Source organism: Colias croceus, chromosome 15 (genome assembly GCF_905220415.1).
Source record: "Colias croceus chromosome 15, ilColCroc2.1".
NCBI classification, from domain to species: Eukaryota; Metazoa; Arthropoda; class Insecta; order Lepidoptera; family Pieridae; genus Colias; species Colias croceus.
Genome location: NC_059551.1, coordinates 6,847,623 through 6,872,385, shown reverse-complemented (window position 1 = coordinate 6,872,385; position 24,763 = coordinate 6,847,623). Strand labels below are relative to the sequence as shown.

General features: G+C 32.8%; 3 protein-coding genes and 1 long non-coding RNA gene across 5 annotated transcripts in view; 2 read left to right on the top strand and 2 right to left on the bottom strand.

The window, feature by feature from the left end:
• Nucleotides 1–916: 916 nt before the first annotated feature.
• Nucleotides 917–3,716, top strand: LOC123698223 (phosphatidylinositol 4-phosphate 5-kinase 1-like). Its single transcript, XM_045644808.1, has 2 exons — nucleotides 917–1,079; nucleotides 3,310–3,716. The coding sequence occupies exons 1-2, from the start codon at nucleotides 917–919 to the stop codon at nucleotides 3,714–3,716; spliced, it is 570 nt and encodes a 189-aa protein (XP_045500764.1).
• Nucleotides 1,746–2,360, bottom strand: LOC123697956. The gene is made up of 2 exons (XR_006752318.1): nucleotides 2,177–2,360; nucleotides 1,746–1,935 (listed from the first exon to the last, which is right to left on the bottom strand). It is a non-coding gene; the product is annotated as an uncharacterized LOC123697956 (long non-coding RNA).
• Nucleotides 3,717–6,230: 2,514 nt separating the features above from the next.
• LOC123697732 (integrin beta-nu) lies at nucleotides 6,231–22,115 on the top strand. Of its 2 annotated transcripts, XM_045644265.1 has the most exons (13): nucleotides 6,231–6,451; nucleotides 12,849–12,993; nucleotides 14,654–14,808; nucleotides 15,051–15,216; nucleotides 15,459–15,603; nucleotides 16,021–16,210; nucleotides 16,621–16,742; nucleotides 17,192–17,521; nucleotides 17,768–17,940; nucleotides 18,246–18,437; nucleotides 19,189–19,358; nucleotides 19,857–20,048; nucleotides 20,935–22,115. In XM_045644265.1, the coding sequence occupies exons 1-13, from the start codon at nucleotides 6,394–6,396 to the stop codon at nucleotides 21,318–21,320; spliced, it is 2,424 nt and encodes an 807-aa protein (XP_045500221.1). In that variant the 5' UTR covers nucleotides 6,231–6,393; the 3' UTR covers nucleotides 21,321–22,115. The 2 variants fall into 2 exon arrangements, with proteins under 2 accessions (XP_045500221.1, XP_045500222.1); XM_045644266.1 differs by lacking the exon at nucleotides 12,849–12,993.
• Nucleotides 21,929–24,763, bottom strand: part of LOC123697733 (estradiol 17-beta-dehydrogenase 11-like) — a 37,320-nt gene continuing 34,485 nt past the window's right edge. The window contains exon 7 of the mRNA XM_045644267.1: nucleotides 21,929–23,849. Coding sequence (XP_045500223.1) covers nucleotides 23,684–23,849 — 166 coding nt within the window. The 3' untranslated portion in view covers nucleotides 21,929–23,683. The remainder of the gene's footprint in view (nucleotides 23,850–24,763) is intronic.

The following is a 24,763-nucleotide window of genomic DNA, read 5'->3' as shown; positions in this document are numbered from 1 at the left end:
ACACTGTGTCTTACACAATGAACCGAATTTTAAAAATATACTCACAACCATTTTATATTAATAATTTTTTAATTATTATAAATGTATATGTAACTTCCCTTGTTCGTGTATTTTTTACCTTGTACTTTATTAATTAATTATCGTTATACGGGTCAATGCCAAAATACTAAATTAAAAAGTTGCGTGCAAAAAATGAGAGGCGCGTCACAGGGCTTGTCACTAATAAACGATTTTGTCAACGAAAAAAGGTCAATAATATAAAATCTGATAAATATCTAACTTCATTTCTGCTTTTGCAAAAATTGTTTTGATATTTTGATATCTAGGTAGGTTTTGATTCAGTGAATATTGTAAAAAAATGTAATTTCAGATGATAGAGTCATTTGCGGGAAAATTTAATTTTGTCTATTCTATAAAGTTTTCGAAATTGGCTTTTATTTTCATCATCATCATCATCATCATCAGCCCATATACGTTCCCACTGCTGGGACACGGGCCTCCTATGAGGGTACAGGCCATAATCCACCACGCTGGCCAAGTGCGGGTTGGCGGATGACACATGTCGTCGAACTTTTTAATTCTTCGACATGTCGGTTTCCTCACGATGTTTTCCTTCACCGTTCGAGCAGTGGTGATGTTACAACATGCGCAGATAAATTGAAAAATTAATTTATTTCCTGCGCGCTCGCCTGGTCTCGAACCACGGACTTATCGATTCGAAGTCCGAGGTCTCACCACTGAGCCACCACTGCTCTTAGCCACCACTGCTCTTATTTTCATAGAAACATCAAAAAAAAAAAGAAATACAGAGTATATTAGCAGAGTATTTAGGCAATTGTGACGCCAATACTTACATAGAATATTACAATACTTTTATTACTATATAGGTACAGGAACATTGTATGTTCACAGTAAAATGGCAGATTCTCCAGGTGAGCCGGAATCTGATACTGAAGAAAAGAAAGTAGTAAAGGAAGTACCTGTAGTTCAGGACCAAGGGTTCTTCCGTCATAGCACAGGCGACACCTATGACGGATTCTTTGAAGCCAAGAAAAAGGATAGGAGCGTTAAAATGCATGGTGGGAAATAGATAATATATTATGTAGGGTAGACTGGGTACGGTTGAAACAATTTCACTTATAACGGCCATAACTTTGCTGTTTATAACCCGAGCGATGAAAAATATATGTTAAATAAAAGAGCATGTATCTGTCTACTATTAGGCGCTATGATTTTAGTTCCATGTTTATTATTTTTTATAGTAGATCAAATTAAAAAAATAAATCCGATTTGTTTCAACCGTCCCCATACCAGGGGCGGTTGAAACAGTGATTGGGGTCAGTTGAAAAATATGCGAATAATACAAAATATAGCATCAAAATATGTTTTATTGATTGTTTATTTTAAATCTAACAATAATTAAGTAACTCTATTACAATAAGGTCTGCTCTCTATATATGGTGACATACAAACAAGACAGAAGTACCTACTCCTCATCTTCTGATGATATCTCTTCTTGTATTTTTTTATTTTTTGCTTCTTCGATGTTACTTTTACATTTTCCTCTATGAAATGTCTTCCTTTTTCGTCAATCCAATCGCTTCTTCACTTGCTTAGCTCTAGTTCGTTTCAATATTAATTCTTGCTCTTTTCTTATCTCTTCCTTATCTGGTGTGTGAGTGAAAAGTGTAAACTTTCTGAGTTTTTTCCCTCTATTATTATACCTTCTGTTGTTATATCCTCTATTATATCCCATTTTTTTATTTTCTTGCTCGCCAGAGTCATCTCGCATTCGAATTTACCTTAGAAGCGAATAATTGTGCTTCTCTGCCACTTTTCGCAATGATTTCCGGTTTTCACTTCCTCATACACGTCTTTGTACTTTGAAAAGTATATTTATCTTCCCGAAATATCTTTAACACGTACTATTGGCATCTAAAAATACAAAAAATAATTAAAACAATGTTTCAACCGTACCCAAAAAAAATGTTTCAACCGTCCCCAACTCCTACTTTAAGTAAAATACAGTTATAGTAATTGTAACAACAAGGATACACAAAAACTAGTCACAATGTCAAATTCCACAAGATTCACTTCAAACAAAAACGCACACTTAATACTGTCACTAAAATAGATACGCCAATAATTGGAAAAATCTTCGAGCAAAAATACTTACTTTTGGTCATAAAAACACAATAGGGTCTTATAAAATCAGCTGAAGCGCGCGGAGATCGACGCAACATTGTGGTTCGTGTTTAGAACAGTTGTGCGCTTCATTTTCCCCTTGGACCCCTAACCCCCCCACCAACGGTTTGCGAGATATTCGTGTTGTTTCAACCGTCCTTTGTTTCAATCGTACCCAGTCTACCCTACTTGTACCTACGAATAAACTATAAGTTCCTAATGGTTTATGGTTGGAATGGTTATTTATTTATTTATTTTATATAAATACTTCGTGTTTTATTCTGGTACACCGTACAGAGCTATAAGCTACGTCACAACTAAAATTCATCAAAATCCGTTGAGTGGTTCTTCAAAAAAGTATCACAAACATGTTTATTATAATATTATATCCATACAAAGTTACATTCTTACAAACTTTCACGATTTATTTGTACCTAACCATTATTTTACGGTCTACGAGCATTGAATGGGAAAATGTAAACATATCCGGGTTTTTCTTCTGTTTAAATCCAATCATCATAAACGAAACGTTTAGCACTTTAGGTGTGGCACTGGGACAGCCAATCTACTAAATAATAAATATGCTTGACAATCTAAGATCACATCAAACTAAGTTTTCTATAAAAAATTCTTAACAAATACGTCGTAAAGTCTATAGGAATAACTTCCATCAATTCGTCCATTCACCTTAAATTCCGGCAAGCTTAGCGAAGCGTTACAGAATGTTTTTGTCTTTCATTAAGTAAAATTTAATGAACCGTGTACATTTGTAGCTCCATTCCACTTCATAACCCGCGCGTTTCGCTCCAGTTGTACAAAATGATGAATTTAATGATCTTTTGTTTCTGGTAGTTGATAAATTGATTTTATCTCGCATTGATATAACCCCTAGTGCGTCACGAATCAGCCTGTTCAATTGTTCATATTTATAATTGGTATCATTTAGTTGTTTATTATAAACAATAGGGACACTCCTATGTGTTCCATTAATGTTAACACCAGACACCAATAGACAAGCAAGACAACTATAAAGTGAAGGCTATAGTATAGTAAAAATTACTTCATTAATTACTACGATTTTAAACCCCTGTAATAATTGACCTGTCCATTTTTTATGTTTAACAGGGCCTGGAGTTTACACAACTAACGAGGGCGACATCTACGCCGGGAATTGGGAAGCCGACCGATTCGGTGCTAATGAAGAAGTTTCCATAATATTTACCGATTCGGCAAAATACGAGGGACTAATCAAAGATTGGTGTTACGCTGGCCCTGGGAGATATATTTATCCAGATGGAAGCGCTCTTGTTTGTGATTTCGTTGATAATTCACCTGTTGGGAAACTAAAACTCATTGATCCGAACGGCCACATTTGGCTCGGGAAGGCTGAGTGTGGTTTTGCTTGGTTTCAACCAATTAATCACTATTACGAGATGTTAGAAGCTACGCGTGATGCGAAAAGTAAGAAACACCGTAAAAGCAAAGATGTCGAAGATGTAGGCAGACATTCGATAAAATTGTTGATGATTTAATGTTAAATTTCCCTACTATTATACTAAATATGTATATGAAAGTACCTACCTAGATTCAAATTTTATGTTATTTATGCATAATGAGTTCCATAGAAAGTTACAAAGAACAAATACCTATATCAACCACATCTACTCATTTTCAAGGCAAGAGACTTTTGTCTCACTATATATTCTTTCCTATTACCTACGAAAGTATAATCATGTTCCCAACTATAGCTTATACTTGATACCCCGTTAAGTACTTATCTATACGTGGCTTCCAAATCTACACGTCAATCTGACATCAGCTAACGTGCATACTGTACATGATTACTTATTACACTTAATTTATTCATAGCACATTCATTATAGCTCTCCCAATTAAGACGGGCATAGCTTCCAACTTACCTTGATTTGGGCCGTTTAATGAAATAACGGTAAAGGGCTCCGTAAGTCATAAGTGGGTCATTTAACTACAAAAGCGATGTTGCGACGTGACAGGAAACAAGCCATACCGAAATGCATATTAAAATAGTTACAAGAATCAAGAAGCTTCCGTCAACTATCTTTTATTCGTTAAAATGGTTTGTGTAAACACGACTGATGGTGAACAATAGAAGCTCACAGTTGTAGAACAGGTTGTGATTAGGTGCTAAGTGAGGCGTGAGATGTTACTCCATCAGTTAGTATTTTATGACACTTTTCGAAACGAGCACTTAAAGGTGTAAGTACGTACTTGACAAATTGATGGGACCTGTGCCACTTAATTGAGTACGGTTTAAGTTATATTTTTATTTGAGCCCTTCGAAGAGTTTAAAAAGTTAAATGGGTGCTCTATTAACTTATATACTTAGAATAATTTATAGTTGTTACAACCTTCGTGAAATCAGTTGGAATTAATGAACCAGTTTTATTAGTGCTAACTTTTTGAACTAAGTAAAAGTAAAACCATCGTGGTCCTTCAAGGTGGACAAAAGCTTTGTAAGTGTTGTGTGTTAGAAAGTACCAAAATTTTGAAACTGATTGATCTGACTGACACAGATGAATTTGTATTTACAAGAACAGATTTTTAAGAATCACTACCTCTAATGCAGGATACTTTTCGTGCCATCTACAAAATCTAATTAAGCAGAACGGCATTTATTTAGGTTTATTTTGTTAAATGTCGTAATCGACGTCATCCGCAAAGTAGTAAATGGCTTACGCCTACAACGAAGTAGACATTCGCATTAAGCCTTATTGCATGGCCTCGACGCCTACTGCGTTGGACTGAATTGCTTATTGTCGACTTATGTGTTTGTGGTTTTTATATCGTAAGATAGGCAATAAAATGAAAACATGTTGCCTGTTGGAAATAATTGCATTGTGGTAGTAACATGTTAAATGTTTATATATGAAATGAGTAAGGAGTAATAGAAATAAAAACTATTACTTTAATACATCTACTTCATCCTGCATACAAGGCAACAACTTCAGATTTACCTATCTATCATAAATCCGAAAGCTTAAAAATAACTGAATCTTAATAATTTATAGCAACAACACTTTTCATAATAAAACAAGAGTGCATAATTTTTTAACAGCAATTAAACTTTTCCTTCTAGTTATTACGAAAGGAAATATTTACATTTTTTACGGAAGTATGTAAAGAAAGTTTGTTCATGTGATGATCCAATTACCATTAGCGCTCTTCTCTTATCGTGACACAATTTTGTCCCATTCCCGCCTCGTGATTACATGTGATAACGTCATTTTGTACTTATTTCGTCACACAATGGCGTAACTAATAAGGTTTTGTGTTATATTTTTCTATCACTTTCTATTCATATTCTCATTTCTATAATATATATAATATATTATAGAAATAATAATAATAATAATTCTATAATTCTATAATATAAGAATGTGAAAATTATTCGTACTTACTGCCACCGACTTCAAAATCTACTGTTGGTTCACGTCGAGATAAGCCTGGGATACAATTTAATAAATCAATCTTATTTCTTACCAACAAACTCAAAAAGTACCTATAGATTAAAGGAAAATCTTTTATCAGCCGCGCTTGTCCCATACCATGGTGTTGTTTAGATAATAATTAAATAAATCACTGTTTTAATTATTGTCATCATGGTCTATCTAAATTTAATCAATGAATAAGTATTATTACCTTTATTAAGCCATTCACGTTGAATTCTATGTACTTATTAATTATTATGTACTACAATTACTTATTAATTTATAATAATAAAAATTATTAATAATAAGCAACAATTACTTATTTAATTATTATGCATGACGTCGCTGAAAAACAGTGCTATCAACGGCTGAAATTCATAATACTCAAGCATTCTTATCACGGAAAACTTTGTACGTTATCCCTTGCTGACTGTTGCGTTATTAACAAAGTATTCTACAGTTGTAAACACTCAATGGATGTTGTTCAGTTGTAGTGCTCGTAAAACTTGTTGCGTAGACGGCCTACATAGGTAGAGTCTATTCACAGTTTACGAAGGTAGATTAGTAGTACGGCAGATGTCGAAGACGCGGGAGCGAGCTGGCGCGGCGGCGCTGCCCGCGCGTCCCCTTATCATCTTATCAGCCCTTATCACTTATCACTCATCGCGAATCCGATCGAGTTACAGTTGATTCACGCACGTGCAAATATCCGATACACATGTAATTTTAATTAAACCCGATCATGTACAATAAAGTGTTATTGTTTGTGTGTTTTATTATTGGATATGTTCACGGCCAAGGTAAGTTTTCCATGCAAGTGGAAATTGTTTTAATCTATTGTAACTAATAAAGATTAATGTTTCTGAATCTAGGGCGTGGAAATTGTGGTTGAATCATTTACTTGAGTACTTATCATTTGGTTAAATGCCGGCACATCATTATTATATTATTGTATTGATTTTTTTTGACAAAATATGTTTAATTTATTTATACATTTGTAAAATAGAGAAATAGAGATAGAATCTAATGAAAGGCGACGACTTAAGGGTTTTATTGTTACTTATATGTAAGATTATTGAACTTACTACCACTGTTACAATTATTAGGTACAACCGTATATGAAATAAAAATAAATATTGAAATTAAATTTCATCCTTTTAAATTTTAATGTACAAACGACCACCAGCACCAAGAATTATAAATGCGAAAGTTTGTGAGGATGTGTGTGTGTTTGTTACTCTTTCACGCAAATTCTACTGAACCGATTACAATGAAATTTAGCAAACATACCTATAAGTAAAGGGTAACTTGGATTAACATATAGGATAGGTTTTATTCCGGAAATCCCACGGGAACGCGAACTATGCGGGTTTTCCTTTGAAAACGCGGGCGAAGCCGCGGGCGGAAATATAGTTTAATATAATTAAGGAATTCACTCATCATCTATCAACTTCATTTAAAAATCATATTTCAAATAAATATTTTTCATGAAACAAATAGAACATGATGAATATATACATGTATAATATTTATAGTAATAGGTAAGTGATACGTTAAATTTTAATCAGGCATAATACAAAAACCAATTCATTTACAAACAGGCCTTCCAAAAACACAATTCGGAAATAACTACAATAATTAAAACTACTTCGACTTTATCAGACCATAAACGTCCTATTACTTAACTTTATCTACAAAAAGAATGATTTATATGATGTTGGTGAGTCCATAAAATAAATGTGCTTCAAAAATAAACTGAAGGAGCGCGCCGGATCCCAAACCCACCTGTTATGGAAGTTTGCTTTCAGGAATAGGAATGGAATATTCTATTTAAGAATGAAATTTTTGGACTTAATTTAGGACAGTGACACGTGCTTACTATTTCGACGGTATTTTGTTTCCACGTTGACGGAATTAGTTTGAACGTCGTAAAAGCTTTTATCTTAACTGCATGGAAACGCTTTTGTTCTTGATGTGTGGAAATATAAAGTGAAGGACTTTCAGATATTTTGAAATGTATAGAAGACATATTTCAGAGCTAAATAAAAATATTTATGGTACATAATATTTAGGAAATGCAATATTAATAACGTTATTGGTTTAATTGGTCCGATTTGAGATATAGGTTAATTACATCCTTAACACAGGTATAAATAACTTTAAGCCACAGAAAATATTCTGGAAATCTCTACATCTTCATCGATAAATCAGAATTAATACTAAGTAGGTATGATCCTGGCTAATATTTTCTGCATACATATGCATTTACATAGGTAATTTGCACTGAAATTTAGCGCATCGCAATTTTATCTATAAATACATGAGAGAACATTGTGCTATAAATCAAGTCTATTTGTAATAAACTTTAAAACTTAGTGGAAGTTCCTTGTTAGTTTTAATTGCTACGATACAAAGTATATGACGTTACAAGTTTTATAATGTTTTTGCGTAGGTAGCTTATAAGAAAGATATAGCTTTCTTAGTGCATCATTTATCGTAGCGTAGACAATACATATTGCAAATAATTTTTTTTAATATTGTTACACAATATCCTCTTGTAGTTCATTATTTTAGGCGACAATTATAAATTTTTGAAATTAGTAGGTAAGTTAATTACTTCTTAACTAACTACCTACTGCAGTAAAAATAAAAATTTGAAAACGCTCTGAACGAGAAACTTTGACTGATTGAGAAAACGGAGAAAATTTAAGTGTACCAACCTATATAGCATATGAAATATAAGTTTTATTGAGATGAAATATCGACGTCGGCGAGGATACATCACGATTCTAATGTAAGCAGACCTAAATAACGTTCCGTGAATAAATACAAATATTGAACGTAGCAACAACTCTATATTATGTACATACAATATTCAGACAAGTTAATAACTTATAAATTAAGAGCCAGCGCGCACGAGCAACTTTGTCTCCGCAACTATTTTGTCTCTCTCACCCATGGACTAGTATGAAAGTGCGCGCACGTACAACGCGACGCGACGCAACTCCCCATACAATTGATGGGAGAGACAAAATAGTTGCGGAGACAAAGTTGCTCGTGCGCGCTGGCTCTTAGTATTGAATGAAGATTTACACAAAAATAATATCACTCCATTCTGTAACTGTAAATGTCCCATAAATATATTGTAAGTATATTGAACAAATAATCGTTCTTTAATTAATTAAACAATAAAAACATATTACCGTCTCTACTTTTTTGTATGTAAATGTAGTTAAGTATATATAAGAAAATATTTAAAATTCAGATGCTCTTTCGTTTTTATAGTAATAACCTATAAGAAAATAAAAAATATTATGAAAATCATTATTAAATACCTAGTAGGTAGTTATAACTTCGTTAAATTTCGTATATCTTTAGCTTTGGTATAACTAATCAAAGTGAAGAAAAAGCCGTCGCTACGATAATTATGAAAGACCCTAACAATGCAACTTTAATTATACGGTGTCAAATATATCAGAAAATCGATGGTACAATTTTATTAGCTTTAACACGTGCGTGTAATAGTTATTAGATGAATAGCTTCATCCCGTGGCGCCATGTGCGTCCAATTAATCGTCTGTTACTATCTTTTATATACTTTCTTCATTCTTGTAGTATATTGTATAAGTGAGAATATGTTATAAAAGGTTATTTTATTTTGTGAAATAAGACTGAATGTTCAAACAAATAAACATCATTTCATTGATCAAGGTTTATGAGAAAGCTTTTTATCCGAAGTTCTAAAGCTTACTAAGCTCTATCTTTATAGGTTATGATATAAGCTAAGGTATTAGGTAATATTCTAAAGATAGATAGATATAGGTAAAAATTAGATAGGTTCGTACAAAAAAAAATGTTTTTTATTTGTAGCAAAATGACTAAATATTTTTGTAGGAATACTGACTACCCAACTAGGTTGTCACGATTTGCAAATATGCTGCTGTTTGTTTTTAATTTTAAATATTATTGACTTTTATTTCCGTATTAACAAAACTGCAGGATTTAATAAAGTAGTAAACTGCAATATTTATCTAAAAGATGCATAATTATTACATGGGAACAGAACACACACAAAAATAGACAAGTACAAAGAACTAAAATCAAACTTCGATGTTTTCATTATATCTCTAGGTCGTAATATTTTGTACATGTATCCAAATAAGCAGATACACGGATTGACCATGTTAATGATGTAAGCATATTATTTTTGCTCCATGTTGCGGTCATCTGTTTAGTGTCAATACACGCCCACTTAATATTTACATTTAATTATAGATCGGCTTTGTTTTATTCGAGCAACAATTTAAAGAGCTCAATTTACAGGTTTGATTTATTCGAGATGTTTTGTTCGGTTAAATAAGTAACTAGCTCTTAGTCTTTATTGTAAATAGAATCTCTATTACCTATGAAATGAAACTGCACTGTAAAGATATGAAATGTTTCAAAATTGTCCCCATATTATATACGAATACAACCTGGTAAAGTAAAGTAGGAAAAACAAACGATGTAAAAATATATGGCAGTCAGTTCAGTCGAATTAAAACTACAACCTTCTTTTAATTTTTCTTTTACAATAAATTTTACTTTAAATAAATAATTCATGGTGAGATCATAAAAAAAATTTTGTGGAAATCACTTCTACACAGTGAATGTTACTTCTAAGTTTTCTTTTGTATTTTCTCAGATTTTACAGGCAATATACAAAGTAAAAAGTTATAAAAGTGGTTAGTATTCTTCGAAACCGTTTAACCCGCCAACAATGAGTTCATTTTGTTTTAAATGGATGTAGTTATACCATATTTGCGGGTAATGTAGGTGTCATGGTTTTTACCGTCGAATTTAAATTATAATATGAATAGTGAATACACATGGATGAACTGATTTTAATAAAAGTGAAAAAAAAGTCATATAATATGGTATGTAAGTCGTACCTATATGACTTTATGTTATTATGAAATAAATAAATAAATGACCTAAGAGTGTTACAATAATATATCTACTTAAAAATCACGATCCCTCAATATCTATTCCCACCTTGTAATATTCAACTCTTTCGTGGCCGAACTTGCATTCTTAGTTGCAACTTGCATCTAAGAATGCAAGTTTCTACAGTAATAAATACTTAAAAATGTACGTATTTACAGTGGAAACACGTGAAATGTCTCCGTGTAAACAAATAAGCAATCAATGGGTGCGACGGGTGTGCGGATTGAGGTCGGATACGTCTGTGTCATGCTTGAATCATTATTTTGTTATCAGTAGATGATATTTTTTCACACGGTCTTTAAAGTAATGCGAAATGCGAATTATCTTTGAATAAATATCACGATACATATAAGAACCAAGATATTTTAAAGTCAGTTGGTGAAAAAAATTCTCTAGAAAAGTCGACGTCGTAAAAACAAACATTCGTAAACTTGGTAAATTAAATTAAATATTGGTAAAAAGTTGTTCATGTTGAACGTTTGCTTTTCATTAGGCATTAAATATGCCCCAGATGGGAATTATGGTGTTATATTACATTGAGTACAAACGATTAACAAAGAAACGCTCGAAAAGCTTAAATAATGTTTCTTTAACAAATAATAAGTAGTATTTCAATCACTTTCATGTTTCATAGTAATTCTTACACAATGTAGAGTTGATCATTGATGAGATACGTTATTGTAACGGATTGTTTCATCAGCCTGAAGGAGCGATTTGAAATCTCAATGTTAAACGTGAATAATAAATATTATAATAAAAGTAATGAGCAACTTTGAAATCATAGCATCTCAAAAATTTCCATCAGGTGTGAATTGCTCTTACAAGTTACAACAATAATAGGTACCTACGCAATGCGTAAAAGTCGCGGCACGATTCAGTTCACCTCAATGAACTTGTATGTATCGCTAATAATGACTTTAGTTCTATTGTTATCTACCACTATCATTTTTCTTTCTGTCGTGTGTGTCCTATATAGCGAATAATTGAATTTATAAATGAATATAGAACTGATCAGTGTCCTTCGAAGATTTATCAAACATAAGTAAGGTCGAGTAGTAGTAAGTATAGAGTTGATGTTGTTGATGTTTTGTTTAGAGGGATATTCTAGACATTTTTTTCCTGTAGCAATTCAAATTCTTCTACGTTATTAAAAAGTTCTTTATTAAAATATATTTAAGTAACTTATAGGAACGCAGATATTCACACACATTTTTTTAAGCTCTACAAGAAAGTTAAGAAGATTTGATAACATGATACATGATAACAATCATTTATGGTATTTTCGTGGCTTTGATTAAACCCGAAACATACGTTAATCTCACTGACTAAAGCCTCAGATAAAAGACACCGACAAGTAACATCGTGGATGCCATGGATCTGACTGGTTTTCTAATATAAGTTATTCTTAATTCTTAAAGGACTCTTCGTGACTTCACAAACCATACATATAGGTACATACTAGGTATTTATTATGACTGAAGTTTATTGTGACCAAACAGTTTAAAGTAATTCTTTTTGTCGAGTCTCAGTCAATTACAAAATTAAAGTATAATATTCAGATAGTAAAGCTACGGTTTCATTGTGAGTAAACTTTTCCATGCTTTTAACTGCATTTAAACTAAGTTACTAGTACTATAAGGGAATAGTGTTAAAACATACGTTCCAAACAAATACCGTAAAAGAAAGAGACATTAAGGTTAAAAGTTCAAACTTTCTCTCCCTTGATATCGTTTTCATACTTGGTTCGTTCAAACAGCTGGGCATCAAGGCAAGGTGTGCTTTGGGCGCGATACCAATTGGCATGGATATTAGTGTAATAATAATTACGTTATCTATCGCTACAAATAAACTAGTGCATTATTATTAGTTGCACTTGAATATTTTAATAGCTACAGTTGCTCAATCGTTTTACTCTCTTTACTGAAAAATCTATTTTAACCAAATTTGATAAAATAAGGTTTTTTTGTATCGTAAAGGAGAATTTTAATAGATACCTATTATAAGACTTCAAAGTGCTTAAAACTCTACATTGTCGTAGCAAACACATTCATAGATAGTATCTGAAATTATGTAATTTATCAATGCCGTCTAAAAACTATGTAATAGATATGAATTGCAAGCAATTATAACAATAGTCGTATTTGTGTTATGAAAATATAAATAAGAGCAAAAAAAAATGTTTGACAATTTTTATTCATACAATTGTTGCAGTAATACAACAGCAGGACCTCATAAACAAGCTGGTGTGCATCCAACACGAGCAGTGCGGGCCGTGCCTCTCCGCCGCGTCGCACTGCCGCTGGTGCGCCGACCCCTACTACCCGGCCACTGCGCCGCGCTGCAATGATGATGAGAGGTGCTTATGTAGTGTACAGTACCATTCAAACTTAATGGCGGCTAGGAACATCGTACGATCCGATGCGCAGAAAACAATTTTAGGTATTAGCGGGACGTTAAGGGACCTGTGCGCACCCGCACTCGCACCTACACCTAACTTCCGAACCACCATTATGTTTGAATCGAACTATAGTAGTGTATACTGCCATACAACAGCAGAACTAATCAACTAGTATGCGTTTTGGTGCCCATGATGACCTGGCGCCTAGAGCAACTGCTCTACCCCAATACCGGCACTGAATACAACCTATCAGGTTATCAGGATGGATAGGATATTTATTTACATACTTGTGGCATAAGTACGTGAATTAAAACTCAAATTGTTTAATGCATCCGCTCTAGCTTTGTGTGTTATACTTAATTTTGATAGACTTTAGCAATTAGGTACCAATAGTTTTATAGTAAGTTTGGTGAATCTATTGTGTAGCTCTTCGTGTAATCACAAGATTTCGTCAGTGTGCAAGTAAACTTTAGTAATATTTATTTATTAAGTCTTATTAATGATCAAGGCAGCTCCGAAACATTCTATAGAATTACTAGTTTACGAATCACTTAAGCATACACATCTCGAGGTTAACAACATTTAATTACATCAGTTATTTGCGTTACTCTCACGTTGAATGAGAGACTGATCAAGTCATTTTTTGATTGATCTTAGATCGTGATTACAACGCGCAAGGATCAATGGGACGTAAAGCTGTACACTAATAGGCTACGACCCGAAAGCTATAGTCAGAATTTCGAACGTTTTTTTTTTTAAATGAAAAGGTGTCCAAAGCACACTGATAGAGTGTGACATAGCATTAATATGTATCTTTCGTTTAGATTTGACTCTACCTAAAAATATCGCACCTATATTATATTATAGAGTTAAATAGTTTTACTGATTTGTAGTGAATGTAGACTTAGGCTATGGTTTAGTTTTGTAATTTCTATTCATTTATTATTTTACGGCTTTACTTTAATGGTTATTAAAGTAAAGTAAATATAATATAAAAGTAAATATATTTAAGTACCTACACAGTCTAATGCTTGCATAGCTGCAATATAACAATACGATTTACGCATTCATAGCGTAGCAAATGTTTTAACATGAGGTTTATTTCATCGGAAACGCATGCTGAGTTAGTTAATGTTATCATTGATCGACGGCGAACATAATGTTTTAAGACAGTAAAAGCGCTCAAAATGAGATGTACAGGTTCAAAAGAAGTAACCTTTGCCCTATTAAGCTTTGAATGTACTTTTTAATGTTGATAACTTTTAATGATATATTAATACACAGTGGGAAGTCTTTTTGTACTTATCTATGAGAAGATTTTTCTTATTTTAATATTAGTATAAGTAATGCAGATTTCTAGAAAGTGAATTTTCTTCGAGAGACCTACAGTGAAATGCTCAGAAAATAATCCGACTTACTAAATTTCAGTTCAATCGCTTTTACATGAATAAACAACCAATAAATTATGAATCAATCGTTTAACTTTATCATTTATGAATTTATATTTTTATGACAAAAGATTTCACCTTCTTATTTACGGAGTAAATTGGTATTTATTCTACTATTTTATATTACATAATGTTATTATAAGATAGCTAAGTCTTACATTTTATTTCAGCTTAGTTGCCTTTGGATGTGGACAAGGTATGATACAACGGCCGGAGAAATCAGTTTGGGAGGTGGCAGACAATCGTAGTCTTCAAGACATGTTGCCAGACAGTCTGGAGGCTGTGCAGATACAACCACAGAGGATAAAGCTCTCTTTAAAACCACGTAAGTGAAGCTTGGAGCAGTTTTAGACTCGTTATGATGCTTCTTCTTCATTACTAGTAGTGATGAACGCTTTCAATTTTAAAACTATTGGTGGAATTGCTGGGTATGTAACATGTGCAATATATCGAGTGTCTCATAAAAATTTTGCTTCATCATCATTAGAATTATAACAAAAATACTACAAGTAGCTCTATTAAGAGATTTATTTTATATTAACATTTAAAAAGCTACTTTATTTTCAGGTGAAACAAGAAAAATTCAGTTCCAATACCGTCCAGCGAGAAACTATCCGTTAGATTTGTACTATTTGATGGATCTCACGTGGTCGATGAAGGATGACAAGGAAACACTCGTATCTTTGAGAGACGATCTCCCTGAAATGCTGAAAAACTTGACTGATAACTTTAGGTATGCTTTTATTTACTCTGTAGCAAGTTCATGGCCTAGAAAATGTTCTCATGTTTTATCAAATGTGAATTAGTTAATTTCTTAACCAAGACGATGACATTGTGTTATATACTTTTTATTTTTTATTATCTATTTCTTGACAACTTACTACGTGGAACCTATTGCTCTACCTCTATGTTACCTCTATTCAAGTAATAATGGAAAATGTTACTCTACCCACTTTACTTTTTGTGATATTGCAGATTAGGTTTCGGAAGTTTTGCCGAGAAGCCAGTAATGCCTTTCATAAGCGTAGACCCGGGACGTAGAGCGAACCCTTGCACTGTTGAGGAAGTAGACTGCGAAGCTACCTACAGCTACAAACATCATCTATCTCTTACTAATATGGTAATTCTTTTTAAGTGATTAGATATTTTGTATGTTATTAATAATAGTTATTTAGTACGAATTATTATAATTTATTCGATTAGGAAATGACGAAATCGAAGTTCTTTGCGATTTCATTAATTATTCATGTTCTTAAAACTCTATTTTTCTAACCATGCAAATTGTATGTACATATTCACGAAAGAATGTATAAATACTGCTTGTTCTCTATGTACATGTTTCATTTTAGTTTGGTAAAACCTTGGAAAACTATTAGCAGTTATCTCTTTTTAACACTAATAACCTGAAAAATTAAATATAAAAGATCTCTAAATGTAGAGATTCTATGTTCTATCTCTACTTTTGCAATGTATTGACAATTGCTAGTACCTGACACATTTATACTCTTGTTATAAAGTTTTCTTTATTTCTTTCCAGGTGAATGAATTCATAGAAAGTGTAAACAGTAGTTCAGTGACGGCAAATTTGGACAACGCGGAGGCGCAATTGGACGCGCTGGTCCAGGCGATATCGTGCGGGAGTCGGATCGGATGGGCGACACGGAGCCGCAAAATTATCATTTTGTTGTCTGATGGACTGCTGCATACCGCTGGCGATGGGAAATTAGGTGACTGTTCGAGAAATACCTTAAATTGCGGAGTCGAGCTTAACTTTTTACATATAATTATTGTTCGTAGTTAAAAGCTTTATAAGCTGAAATATTTTGAGCTTTAATCAAATAATATTTTCTATAGTTACGTCGAGTTCCATGATTTTGTAAATAAATAAATAATTTAGATTTTAATTATAGAACATTCATGTTTTTACTATAACTACCTACATAGCATACAATAATTATTAATTCACGAATGTAATAGCTACAGTTTTAATATTATAAGAAACAAATTATTTTATAGTATAGATTATAGATAATTGTTTGCGATTTAGAAGTTTGTAACTTAGAGTAAACTGTATTTATATAAGTATCCCGATGATTTGCAGATCCTTAAAGATTGACAAATCACGATCTATTTACAGGCGGCGCTTCCCTGAAAAACGACGAAACGTGTCATTTAGACGAAAACGGGTATTATTCTGAAGCCGCTAAATACGACTATCCTTCCATTGCACAAGTTTACCGACTCTTGGATAAGTATAAGGTAAATATAACTCGGCACTGTTTGCAGAAATAGATTAAAATACGTTACGCAAATCTTTTCTTTCCTTATCGCAAAGATTAAAGTGTAGTTAGTTTTGAGTTACTCATTCGGTTGTGTAACGTTTTGTTTAATCTTTCGCTAATATTTACCTACTCTATTTTCCTTGGTCAAACAACTTATGTTAATATTTTCTTCCGCTTTGCCACCTAAACAATGATATGGCTATCATGACCTGGGACTAAACGAGTTGGTTTTTAAACTAATAATATGTTGGTTTGTAATTCAACTAAGAAAACTTAGTCTATTAAACTAAATCACAATTTAATTAAGCTTAAAAGCTTAAAGCTCTAAAATTAAAATTTTGAAATATTTTAATTTTAGAGATCATTAATTTTATAAAGCTTTTAAGTTAATTAAATGTCCTATTAAGTTGTCATTACAAATTTCAGGTAAACGTAATTTTCGCAGTAACGGAAAGCGTAAAAGACCACTACGACAGCTTGCACCAGCTCCTAAGCGATTTCACGTATATCGCCAAATTGGAAAGCGACAGTTCTAACATTCTGAAGTTAGTAAAAACGGGTTACGAAGACATCGTGAGTGTCGTGGATTTCGAAGACGATGCCAGTTCGGGCCCTGTGAAGGTCAAGTACTTTACCGACTGTGGAGTGAAAGGTGGCACGTTGGTCGAAGCGAGGCGCTGTTCTGGCGTCGAATATGGCATGACTATTAATTACGAGGCTCACGTTACGCTGGATTCTTGTCCCGAATTCAAAAAGGTTCGTATCTCTTTTGCGTATGTGTATCACATTAATTAGCAACTTATTTGAATCTCATTACGGTTTTTGTGCAGTCTACGTGCTGTTTGGCTTGTTTGGTAGTGCAACTTTAGATTGCAACCTTAGAATTTTTTATAAGATTTTTAAATTGAATTCTCAATAAATGTATCTATTATGAATAGAACTTAAAATTATTGTCCTACCCATTATGGGTAGGACAATAATTTTAAGTTATTTTATTTTCAGTCGCAGCAAACAATCACAATATCTGAAAGTCAGCTGGGTCAGGATTCCTTAACCCTGGAGGTGGATATACAATGCGGGTGCAACTGCGAGAGTGATCTGATAAAGGATATGTCGCTGACGTGCCCGGCACATTCACACCTCGTTTGCGGTGTTTGTCAGTGTAATAAAGGATGGTAAGTAACTATTCTTGAGGATAAATGCATGTAAAAATAAAGATAGACATAAAAGATGCAGTTTATTGTTAGAATGTTATGTATAGTTGAAGTATCTATAGGTATGTAGAGTTGACTGATACAGTAATTTGATCCTTTCCTCACACTATCGAGAATATAAATTGCTTACAGTAATATATTATTTTAACTTTAATGTATAGAACAATAGTTGTATCAGTATAAGATTTTATTATGTTCTTTATCTTTTAGACTATTGAAAATTTATTTTATTACTGCATATATACCTAAGTCGTATTATATTCCAGGTCAGGTCCAAAATGCGATTGCTCCATAGAAGACGACGCAGCCTCCGCCGCTTTGCTCTCACAGTGCAGAGAACCGAACTCAACACGTCTGATGACGTGCTCCGGCGCAGGGGACTGCTTGTGCGGAAAGTGCGAGTGTGACCGAGGGTTTAGTGGCAAGTTCTGCCAATGTAAAGACTGTGAGATTAGTATGTGAGTGTTTGATGTGAATTTCGTGTCAATTACTAGTACCTATAAGTAGTATATACTTAATATGACGTTGATAATTTGATTTCGGTATCAATTACTGGTACCTATACAGTATCATATAATCTGTGGAATCAATACAAGTTTGTATAGTAGTATAAATGTGTGTAGTGTAAAACTTTGATCCAATTAGAACTATGGTTCCAAAAGCAGATCTTAAACCTTTTGCGCCTCAGGAAAATTTATCAGCAAACCGGTGTAAAATGTGTGTGCTGTAAACTTCAACAAGGAGAACTTTTTTATTATTTATCTAGTTTGTAATAAATTTAACGCTGTGTCCACTTCTAGAAGAATCTCAACTCTAACACCTAAGTTATTGTTCCGAGTAATTAAAAATAAGGTATTTTGCGTTCCATAAAAAGCATTATTATGCCTTACAAATTACGACTAGAGACATATTCAGTTTTAATCTTTAGCATCAAATCTTTGTCTTATCTTCTGAAAAATGCATATAAATTCCAGTATGGAATTAAGGATGACACGTAAAATCGTGAAGTGTTCCACATTTTTTTTTTTGGTAAAATCGTGTCAGTGTATACGATACAGGCTTGCCTAGTGTGGGTACTATAGGGAATCCTATTTAATAAACATAGATTAAGCCAATTATGTGTAAAGCGAGCAACGTCACACTTGTACACTTGTATAACTCTGTGTAAGAACATTTGGTTTAAAAATAAATCTATTTTCATTTTTTCAGTTTGAACGGCATGGAGTGCGGTGGCGTGGAGCACGGCGTGTGCGTGTGCGGGCAGTGCGCGTGCGAGGCGGGCTGGAGTGGCGCCGCGTGTGACTGCACCACTGACGTCAGCAAGTGCGTGCCGCCAGCTGCTGGAGATGTGTGTTCGGGGCATGGGGATTGTGTTTGTGGTATGTTATGGAAAATATAAAATCGTGAAGTTATATTTTTCGTCTTTATAGAGCGGAATATAATTATTATTGGGTACATATTATGTATATTTCACGTCGATAGTAAAATGCGGACGAAGAATAATGAAGCATATATTGTTAATATTTAAGCATATGTCCATTCTATACCAGCAATGACCATAATATAATATCCTTTTCTTATAAAAAAAGCTTATTTTATTGCTATAGCTAGTAGGCAGTAGCCTATATCTATCTAAAGAAATTGCTGAAAAAATATGTTTTTGTCCCTTTTTCGTAATTCATTCTGTATAATAATTTAATGCCTCAGCCCCCGGAATCACAGACACAATAGAAAATTTATTGTGTCGTCGTCTCATTGGACGCTCGGTGGTCAATGGGTTAAGTGAGGCAGTCATGAATATCCAAAATTCCCCATTTTAAAGCACAACATATTATACAATAGGAATAGATTAAAACATTTCAAACTTATATTTCCAGGCCGCTGTGAATGTTCCGCGTCAGCAGACGGCATGAAATACTCGGGCATGTTCTGCGAAATGTGCGCGACGTGCGAGAACCCCCTGTGCGTAAACGCCGAGCCGTGCGTGCTCTGCCACTTGAGCAACAACTGCACCGAGTCGTGCAGCATCGCGGGCGTCAACTATACTGTGAGCGAACGGTTGCATGATGGTGAGTTTTCTTGTATGTTATGTTTCGGAGAGAAAATATTCGATTATGAGGTGCGATTTGAAACGGCGTTGCATTATCGTTCTTGACTTACCTTACCTAAAATCCTACTTCAGAAATTCGTATTATTCGGTAAACTAGCGATGAGTAAAGGAATACTATAATAATAGGATGGTAGTAGGTAAGTTATCATTACTAACGCTACCTACGTAAATCAAACTAAACCTAACCTGTAGGTAAACGTTCACCGAAATGCAAATCATTGTATTTTTTCTTACTAAGTAAACAGAAAAAGAACAGATTTGTATCTTTCACAGCCAATTCCTAGTCTTATTACATATATTTAACAAATAAAATTACACGTTAAGATGAGCTAGAAAATGATAAATGGGATATCTAGGGTAATTGCTATAACCACATAACTGCGGTCAGTAACCGAGTTTTAAAGCGTCATTATAAGGAAGTAGGTAGTTTATTTTTTCACGGTCGTGATAATGGGAAGCTTCATTTACAGCTAAAGACGGCGCTAATTTACATAGCAATTAAGAGATGTGTATCTTTTGAAATCATATTTGGTCAGAAACGTAATAAAAGTGTTCACTGTTAATTAACTAGGCTTGTTCTGGTTTCAGTATGATTTTATGATTGTATCTCTATTTCCATTACTCACTTTTGGTGGAATTGGTAATTAAAAATTAGAAAATACGCACTCATGTTTACGTAATTTGCGAGAGCTTGCAATTAGTATTAAATTCATAACAGCACATGTGGTTACAGTTCTACAAATTGTTATAACTCTTACATATTTTCAAAGATAAGATTTCAATTTACAAGAGTAATGATAGCACAATTAAAATCTAGAAAAAGCTCTAATTTAAATTATTTACAGAAACTGAAAAATCCTCCGACATCCCCTGCATCTTGCGGCGTTTGGAGGACGGTCTTGAGTGTGAATACAGATACACCTACAATGCAGCAGTACAATCTATGATCACCATGGAAATCGTCATCAGATCCAAGGAGTGTTCCCAACCAGCTACCGCCAAGATCATGACGAGTGCAATTATTACTATGGCTTGTGTTATTCTTGGCGGAATAATCATTATTCTAGGCATAAAAAGCGCACAAATAGTGTCAGATAGACGAGCATATGCCAAGTTCTTACAAGAAGCACAGGAGAGCAGAAAGAATATGCAAGAATTAAATCCTTTGTACATATCTCCCATTTCTGAGTTCACGTTACCTGAGTCGTATCCAAGGGATAGAAATGATTGAAATTAGATTGATAAGTAGTTAATTATTCAAATTTTATTAACTTCTTTAAATATGAATTTTCATCAGTATATAATGTACATAATTAAATTAATCTATATCTATTTGTCCCCTTGAATTTAATCTACCTTATAATAAAAATACGAACAAATTCATGTCGCCTGGCAAAAAATAACAATTACTATGTAAATTAGGCATTTTCATTTATTGTGTATTTAATTAATTTATAATAATGGGCATTACTTTACAGATTAAGTAGGTGCTGTTAGTTTTCTTAATTGTATTGCTTATAATATTATTATAATCAGTATGTACTATGTGGGTACTTAAACTCCAAATAATGTATTATTTAATTATTGTTTATGTAAATGATAAAATGATTGATTGAAAAAAGCATTGAGTGTTAATTAATTTTAATATGTTGTGGCTTTGCGATGTGTTTGAGTTGATTGATAAATATTTTTACTAGTCCTCTGTTAGGTTAAATTTATAATATTTTCTATTTGTTACATGTTTGGAGAGTATTCCTTTCAAGTCTTGTACAGAAAGACATATTTTGTGAAGGCGCTGTATAGTGGTTGAAAGGAGAGAGGGAAAATAAAAGAATTCAATTAATGTATGTTCATTTCATTTATTAGTTATAAAAATAATTCGTATATCCCAAACATTATTACCTACATCACAAAATGGAATGTATACAAAATTGGTCGTACAAATGCAAACCTTATTTATTACATAGTTACATACAGTTGACGAGTTTTTAAAACTTTTGATACAATAAAATGCCTTTGATACATATACAATATATTATAGCTATAAATAAAATGCTCAAAACAACTATTGATAAAATGCAATTTGCGCCTCTTGAAGATGGATTTATGATCAAACTAAATAACATAAAAATTAATTATTATCTGCATTCGGATGTTGAGCAAATTGCATGTTATCTAACCGAACCCTCATTAATTACCTAAATAAAAATAAGAGGTAATGTGTACCAAGTTCGCTCTTGAGCTCACTTGAGGACGTGCTACAATACTTGCAATATCTTTAGCTATGGATGTGTTATTAATTCAATTATTTGAAACAATCTTATTCTTCATTTATATTGTGTTATAAATTATCTAGCTGCCGTGTAATTTCAAAATAAAAAAAGGTCTTATATGATAAACTATTAGACATTTTTAACGTTCTTATAAACGAAATTGAAATGTTATTCTTAAGGCACATAGATTTAGATACAAAAAGAGGAATTTCTCATATTAAGTAAAATAAAAGTTATTGATATTGCAATGTAGTACCTAGCTACCACAGTATAAAAGGGATATAAAAATAACTAAACTATATTTTAACTAGAAATCACATCCAAAATCTCTTGTTATCTTAATTTGACTAAGTACCACAGCTTTACTAAAATTATTTAATGTTAACTTAAAAGTATTGATGTAGACACATTTTGTGAAGAGTAAAATTATATAATTGCACCATTAACATTTATTTAATAGAGAATTATGTCAAAAACGTTTTAATGTAAATCGTATAACAAAACTATGAAAATATTACAAAATTCACAAGCGTTATTAAAAATAAATGATATAAAAGATGCTTTTTTTCCGTTTTTCTCGTATAAACTTGTATTACAACTTATATTTTGAAGATTGTCTTTCATTCACTAAGTTAAGGTCACTTATTGATGCACCATTAGAAGTTGTCATATTTTATATTTTTTACAAATCACTAAGGCATTGCATGGTCCTCATTAATTACTTAATAACTTAATAATAGACTTGAACTCTGATTTTTTACAATTACAACGATAAAGGGATAAGTAATAGAAACAAATGTCGAGCCAAGACATGTCGAAGATGTTCAAAGTCAATTATTTTTCGTTAAGTCTATACTTAATTTAAAAATTATATCATATATAATTTGGAAATTAATGACTTTTGACGGTTTTAAAAGGCGATTTATTTATTATATACCACTCAAAAGAATATATAAAGGGTTGGAAAAAAAAAAGAGTTAATATATATTCTTGAGATTGTACTTACGTTATCAACAATAAACGATGTTTTTAACATGTTGTGAAAGAGTCAATTTAAATCAAGATGAAATGAATAAGTCACTTTTATTTTCTTTTGAGTAGTACGTATATAGGTACATACTTGTTTATCCCGTTCGCGTTGTTTCTTACAGCGACGGGATAAAATACATTAAAATATCCAATAGTAGGTACTATACTTAAACACAAAACACCAGAACAATCCCTAACAACCATTATAGCCTAAGAGCATTAAACCAACTTTAAACAATGGGTTTAATGCTCTAAGTAATCATCATTCGAAAAAAATAAGATTAGAGCATGGTCAGACATGTCGGTCGTGTCTAGCGGGTGGGACTAAAGTCATGGGCCGCGAGTCCTTCCCGGTCGTGGGCGCGTCCAATTTGTGCTCGGGCATGGGCATGGGCGCGGGCATCGCGTCCGGCACGAGACCGCGGATCATTTCCGACGTGCATGCCCATGGGACAATCCTGAAATGTTTTTGTATTGTCACTTACCTTTGAAACTGTTACTTATGTTTAAAACGGCATGCATGTTTTTAAAAATTGGTTGAGACACAAGTGAAGAAAGAAATTACGATAACTGCTTACAATCTATTATCTAATACTAACTTTGAAAATATCAGTTATAATTTATTAGCTTTCCACCCGGGGCTTCGTATTCTAGGAAAAGCTACATAATTCCTATTCCCGTAGGATTTACGGGATATTACTACTAAATAAACTAACCTAAGTTAAGATAATGTACCTATTCCAACTTAAAAATATTCATTTGTACTGCGTAACCTTTGCATTTTTATCAATAAAGAAAACCTATCTTATACAATCTCAATATTTTAAATTTTTATCGATCTAGTTTCAAGGTATAGAAAATTCACGACTGTAAGCATAAAGTATAAACACGAAATCTATTAAGATTTCATTGACCTCAGCCAAGGCCTTCAAAATGTTTTAGGTCAAGACTGAGCTATGTATCGCGTCATTTACGACGTTGTATGCAGTTTTGTAAATTACAAGATTGGAGATAAAGTTTATTTATATTGCCATTTCATAAGCCCAGTATGGTAGTTTTATGGTATCCACAATAAACATAAGTTTATATTGTTTTATTTTTATGTTATTGTTATTATTCAAAAAGGGTCAAGGAACTCAATTCTGCGAATGATACTATGTGTGAATTTATAATTCTTTCATAAGAATTTTTTTAACTTTAATTACTAAAAAAGTTTGTTTTACGTAAGCTCTATTGTAATTGTTTTATCAGTACAAAGTAACTAAACACCCTAGTTACTCCTATTTTTATAGCAACGTGTTAAATAAATTCCAATATCTATAAGTGTTGAGGAGCGACGAGCGGCCAAACAACGAGGCGTCCGGCTCGTGTT

What these genes read in the sequence shown, in the direction of transcription:
- LOC123698223 (XM_045644808.1), top strand. Translation starts at nt 917, where the DNA reads ATGGCAGATTCTCCAGGTGAGCCGGAATCTGATACTGAAGAAAAGAAA. An exon ending in TAGGAGCGTTAAAATGCATG is followed by an intron (nt 1,080 to 3,309) that starts GTGGGAAATAGA and finishes TATGTTTAACAG; the next exon opens with GGCCTGGAGTTTACACAACT.
- LOC123697732 (XM_045644265.1), top strand. Translation starts at nt 6,394, where the DNA reads ATGTACAATAAAGTGTTATTGTTTGTGTGTTTTATTATTGGATATGTT. An exon ending in AAAGCTCTCTTTAAAACCAC is followed by an intron (nt 14,809 to 15,050) that starts GTAAGTGAAGCT and finishes CTTTATTTTCAG; the next exon opens with GTGAAACAAGAAAAATTCAG. An exon ending in AAAGACTGTGAGATTAGTAT is followed by an intron (nt 18,438 to 19,188) that starts GTGAGTGTTTGA and finishes TCATTTTTTCAG; the next exon opens with TTTGAACGGCATGGAGTGCG.